At 29.8% G+C, this 5,945-nt stretch overlaps 1 protein-coding gene across 1 annotated transcript in view; it reads right to left on the bottom strand.

The window, feature by feature from the left end:
* The window catches only part of LOC106458536 (huntingtin-like), a 269,635-nt gene that overhangs the window by 15,813 nt on the left and 247,877 nt on the right, over window positions 1–5,945 (bottom strand). The window contains exons 49-51 of the mRNA XM_022384781.1: window positions 3,647–3,834; window positions 1,191–1,305; window positions 736–881 (exon numbers count right to left, since the gene is read on the bottom strand). Of these exons, the coding sequence (XP_022240489.1) occupies window positions 736–881; window positions 1,191–1,305; window positions 3,647–3,834 (449 nt within the window). The remainder of the gene's footprint in view (window positions 1–735; window positions 882–1,190; window positions 1,306–3,646; window positions 3,835–5,945) is intronic.

Below are 5,945 nucleotides of genomic sequence, written 5' to 3'. Positions count from 1 at the left end.
CATAAATCAGTTAAATGACGAAAAATTAGATATCTATTTACTTGTAACCACTCAGTGTATATAATCAGTCTACCATTCTTTGTCACTGCTTGAAAGACTGTGACATTAGAATTACCGCCAATGACTTCAGCATCTTTGGAAGTATGGCCAATGAAAAGATACTCTACACTAAAGAAAGCTTGTGGATACACAAGGTGCATCCTGAGTTGAACATAAACCAAACAGCATAATCTTTGCTTCAGAAACAATATACAAAGTGCTCAAAGACAGTAATGTGTATGAAGAATGTGTCACCTTCTTAATGGTGGAGGGGTAAAGTCTAATGCTGATTGTATCATTGATTAGTGCAATATAGATTATTATGTGTAAAGGTGGGAGTTTATGCAAAAGAACTTTTCAGTAGTGGTGCGAGTTATTATATATTTGTTCTGTGGAGAGGTGATCAATGTTTATGAAATTTTATATAAATATGTAAATATAAACACAATTTACAAAGCAGAAACTAAAATTACACATATATTCAAATATCAGCACAATTTACACTACAACTATACATATAAAGAAAGACAAGCACAATTTATTATGCAGAAACTAAAATTACACATATATTCAAATATCAGCACAATTTACACAATGTAGAAACAAACTATACATGTAGAAAAATATAAGCACAATTTAGAAAAGAAAGTACACTAGCTACGTTCCTATTAAATAATACAAGGAAAAATTAATTACCTGCCAACCACCACCTTAGCCAGCATTTCAACTTCCTTAAAGGAAAGTGAATCTGCAACAAGAACCCGGTCTAGACCGTGGAGCACCATAAAGTAAACTCCTGGCAGGGAATCACGTTCAGGTCTTCCACAAACATTGATACAAAGCTGCAAAGAAACAAACTGGTCACACTTGTTGGAAAGATGATCTCCAAGCTGACCTTAAGCAATTATTTTTTTACTAGTTTCAAATTGTTTCTTAAAAAAACATTTATATATTACAATAATTTTTTAATGATATAATTTAAATCTGTAGATAATCTTCCCTACAATATTTATATATATGAAAACATTTAGACTTCTGGGTCATTAGAACTATTGTATAAGATAAATAGTGTATAAACATTATTGAAAAGTGGTATAAAAACATTCAAAAAATTGTTTACACATAATCTGTAAAAAAATTCTGATAAATACCTGGAAAATCTTCTTGTGGAAGATATTTTCTGAATTTTCCTCCATGAAATTCTCCAAAATGTAGAATGCAACAGCCCACATGACTAACACATGCTCTTCATTGTTACTACTAGGACTAGAAACAAATATTGACAGGAATGAAAACTACTTTATACAGGTTTCCATACATATTCAACAATATTATAAATCCTTAGGACTGAAAAACAATATATGATATAAAAGCAGGAAATCTGTGTAATTATATTTATGAAAGCATTTTAAAACAGAAGCATACTCCTGAAAAAAAAAAAGAGAAATACATCATTTACAAAATGATAATCTATCTAAAGTGGCTCTTGATATAGAAGGTGTGCTTTGAATTGTGTTCTGGAGCCCATGTATTGCAGCCTTACATAGTGCAGGGATGGGTCCACTAGTTTATCACTGCAATTATCAAATAAATGCAAGGGTGCATCAACTAGTTATATCACTGTTACTATCGTATAAATGCAGGAGTGAATCCACTAGTTATACCACTGTTATTATGGTAGATGTAGAGGTATTTTTCTTAACTAGTGAGTTTCCAATGTTGGAACCATGCAAAAAAACATCATAAAAAACCTCATTTCTAGTACCATTTTCTTCTAAAACATGATTATTTGTTTTAATTATTTTATGGGTGCTAGGTAATGACAAATAATATTTTTGAGCTTGTGTTAATTATTTCAGAAAGATCTCTAACTATCTTTGTAACAGATTATGAATAGACACAATTATGAACAAAAAATTTATGGTTCTGCAACTTAATTCATTATCGTTACTAAGTTGAAGAAATAGTATTTTAGGATGACACCTGGATATGTGTTAAATGGCTAGATGTGCAATTAAAATAACAAGTGTATTCATGGGTTTGTAATGTTGCTCTTAACAGAGAGCTAGGCATATTTCAAGAGATGAATGTAGTGTACATGTTCAAGAGAAGCAGTTTAAACAATCTATGAAATGTTTCAAGTCTGACTCAACATTAGTGTAATAAATTCTACATATCAACATACTGCTTACACATTAGAGGTACTTGGCCTTTGTGCTGACCAAACATACATTCTTCAACATAATGAAGAAAAAGATTGGTAAAACTGGAGCCCACATTTGTTCCCATAGTAATACCATTAACTTATTTATAGGATTAGTTACTAAAATAAAAACAGCAAATTCCTGAAAGAATACTTATGCTGTGAATCTACTGAAAGTTAAAATCATCAGCATGAAAGTGGGTGACAGTATTTCAAGTAACTTCAGAAAACATTGGAAACAGAACATTGCACTCACTGCACGTCTATCATAGTCTTTGTTGTTCAACACAACAACTGTCTTCAGAACTACACATCCTGTATAGGAGATACTACTGTTGTGTAAAACTTGCAAAGTCAATTGAAGTGTAAAATACATTAAATATGTACACCACCGTGAATTACCAAAATTATATTTGGATCCCAAATATTTCTACAAGGTGGTTGTTTCAGTGAACCACTTTATGATAGGTAATTCATATAATACCTTTCCATGCTTTATAATGATAAGCTTAATAAAGTGACTGCCTGAAGAATTCCATATAATATGTATTTCGTATGATACTTTCTATGCTTTACAGTGGTAAGATAAAAGCAAACTAGTTATATCACTGTTATTATTGTATGAGTGTAGGGGTGGATCCACTAGTTATATCACTGATATTATCATATAAGTGCAACATGAAATATAATACCTTTTCACTGGATATGTGTCACATGACTAGATGTACAATAAAAATAAGTATTTATGGGTTTGTAATGTTATATTACCGTTACTATCATATAAGTGCAGGGGTGTATCCATTAGTTATATCCCTGTTACTATCATATAAGTGCAGGGGTGTATCCATTAGTTATATCACCGTTACTATTACATAAGTGCAGGGGTGTATCCATTAGTTATATCCCTGTTACTATCATATAAGTGCAGGGGTGTATCCATTAGTTATATCACCGTTACTATTATATAAGTGCAGTGGTGTATCCATTAGTTATATCCCTGTTACTATCGTATACGTGCAGGGGTATATGCATTAGTTATATTCCTGTTACTATCATATAAGTGCAGGGATGGATCCACTATTTATACTACTGTAGACATGGTTTGTTACAGTTAAAATTTGCTAATGAATTTATTACTGGCAAATTTAATAACTTATATACCTCAATTAAAAAGTATATAAAAACCATAACATCTAAAAACATTTAAAATGAAACTATTATACATTACAATTCAATAACATCCCAAACATAAATTAACATAAACAACAACAAAATCCTAATAATAACATGAATAGAAAGCAAAATTCACCATACATGGATATTTTAATAATAAGAACAACAAAAGTTACATATATAATTGGATCTAGAAACTGTTGAAACTAAGCACAAATATTACAAACATACAGATTATTGTTGTCCAAATGCTTGATCACATAGTCCATTGCAGATGGAAGGATTAAGAAGGAATCATCACCAGAACCATACTCTAACAAATACAGTATTCCATGTAAAGTAGCAATACGGGTTGGCAGGAAAGTAGATCGTAAGCTTAAATCTACAAGTTTCTTTAGTCTCTCCAAGAGGTCCTGTTCCTTAAAAAAAAAGTAACAGAAGTAATATACACATATTATAAAAAATTAATGCTCTTACATTATCTAAAGTTTCTATATCAGCATACTTTAGGATAACTTATGACTTCACTATATTTATATGCAACATCACATATTGTTTTCCAATCTAATACTTTAAAAAATTAGTTTGAAGAAGCTGTTGAAATAACTTGGATTATGTTAATAATTTAAGGATTTGTAATTACATCTGATACCATTTATTCTTTTCTGGAATTACAATGTTGTACTGACTACTGACCTATCATCATGATTTTCTTCACCAAAAAGTGAACAATTTTTCAATCATTGTTAGAAACTTATTTTTTTAATAGTATATATAGTAATGTAAAATATATATGGGTGTGTTGGGCTAAGGATTCTTCTACAGTAGGTGTCTGTGATTTGTTGGGGATAAATTCAGCAATAAACGAACAGCATGCACTCCACTTGTTTTTAAAATAATATATGTATTCAAAACAAGTTAAATGGATGTACAAAATTCTTTACACTATTGAGATCATAGTTGTATCTTAAACACCATACAGTTCTCTTCTTGTCAAAAGTCCACCATTTTTCTCTATTTTTATTGCAATAGTATCTGTGTATAATTCATTTATGCTGTCACGTGAGTTACCTCAGTTGTATCCTGAACTTCCAATAATCGTTTGTGTTTTGTCAAAGTCCACAAAATTAGCTTAGAACACCCTCTGAGGAGACAAATTATTCTCCTTATCTCTATAAATTGTTAATCTCACTCTAACATATCAACTGTTAGGCCATACACTCCCAAGATGGTTAACTTTACCCTTTCTCTGACTGAATTTCTTATTCATGTGACTTTAACTTAACTTCTTTTCTGCTCATCTGGTTGCAGGTATTTATATGTCTATTATTTAGGTCTTCTAAAAATCTGTATAGCCTCAACATCAATGGATTGCAAACACAACATTCGATAGCCTCATCATCAATGGATTACAAACACAAAATAAATAAATTAATAATACAACCTACACTAAACAGTCTGTTATATCTGACAATCATTATCAGAAGTCATTTTCAATAAGCTGTTTTTGTGTTGTTTTTTTTATTTGCTTATGTACTCTTTCCCAAATAACTGTTTATATGGACAAAGATAAATAATAAATATTACAAAGACTGCCAACCTTAAGATGTAATCTGAATGTCAAGGTAAAATAGGTAAGAAATAGGTAAATCATCTTACAGTACTTCAAATAATTCTGGCCTCACAGATGTAAAAATAATATTTTCAAGACGTACTATTAGAACTTCGAAATTTATCATCATCAAGAGAGATTTAGAAACTTAAGAATGATTAATTTTATATTCTTATGATAATTTGTTAAAAAAATCATCTAATGAAGACAAGAATGTTGATTAGGATGAAAAACGTTTTATTTATGTGAGGTGAATGTTTAGGAATACATTTACTCTATCATTAGCAAAGTCTGTAAACAATGAAAAATGTTAATATTGTAAACTTATGTGACTTTATAGTACCTTCACTTGCATCATTATAAATTGATCTACAAACCTTGAAAATCACAACAGACTATCCTGATCTAAACAGTATACAGACACCCTTCCTACTGAAAGTGTTTTAATTATCATTATTTCATGTATTCTAAAGTGTGATTAATGTATTAGTTTGTATTTTCGTTTTGTGTTATTTTATGTGTAAGTGTATTTGTCTTACTGTTTGTTTTAAAATAACATTAATGTTTAGATTGTATGTTCTAACACAATTCATGGTTTATATATGCCTATTCTACTGCTCAATTCTTCTTAATGTTTTTACACTACATGTTCTCAAATAACATCTGATTTTGCTTCACTTGTAGTAATATACTTTAATAAACTTTGTTTTCAGACTTTGCAGAGGATGAAATAATGGTGTTCTAAAACATACACCTCATTTACATCAAATGTTTTTTATCATAACCACCATCTTTGTCATCATTAGTTGACTTCACTTACCCCTTATAAATCTATTGCCAAGATGCTAAAAATTTAATAAAGTTATTTTTGTGATATATATATATATATATATATATATATATATATATATATTATAA

The sequence above is a fragment of the Limulus polyphemus genome, unplaced genomic scaffold (assembly GCF_000517525.1).
Source record: "Limulus polyphemus unplaced genomic scaffold, Limulus_polyphemus-2.1.2 Scaffold482, whole genome shotgun sequence".
NCBI classification, from domain to species: Eukaryota; Metazoa; Arthropoda; class Merostomata; order Xiphosura; family Limulidae; genus Limulus; species Limulus polyphemus.
The sequence above is the reverse complement of the archived record's forward strand: the minus strand, read 5'-3'. Positions and strand labels throughout refer to the sequence as shown.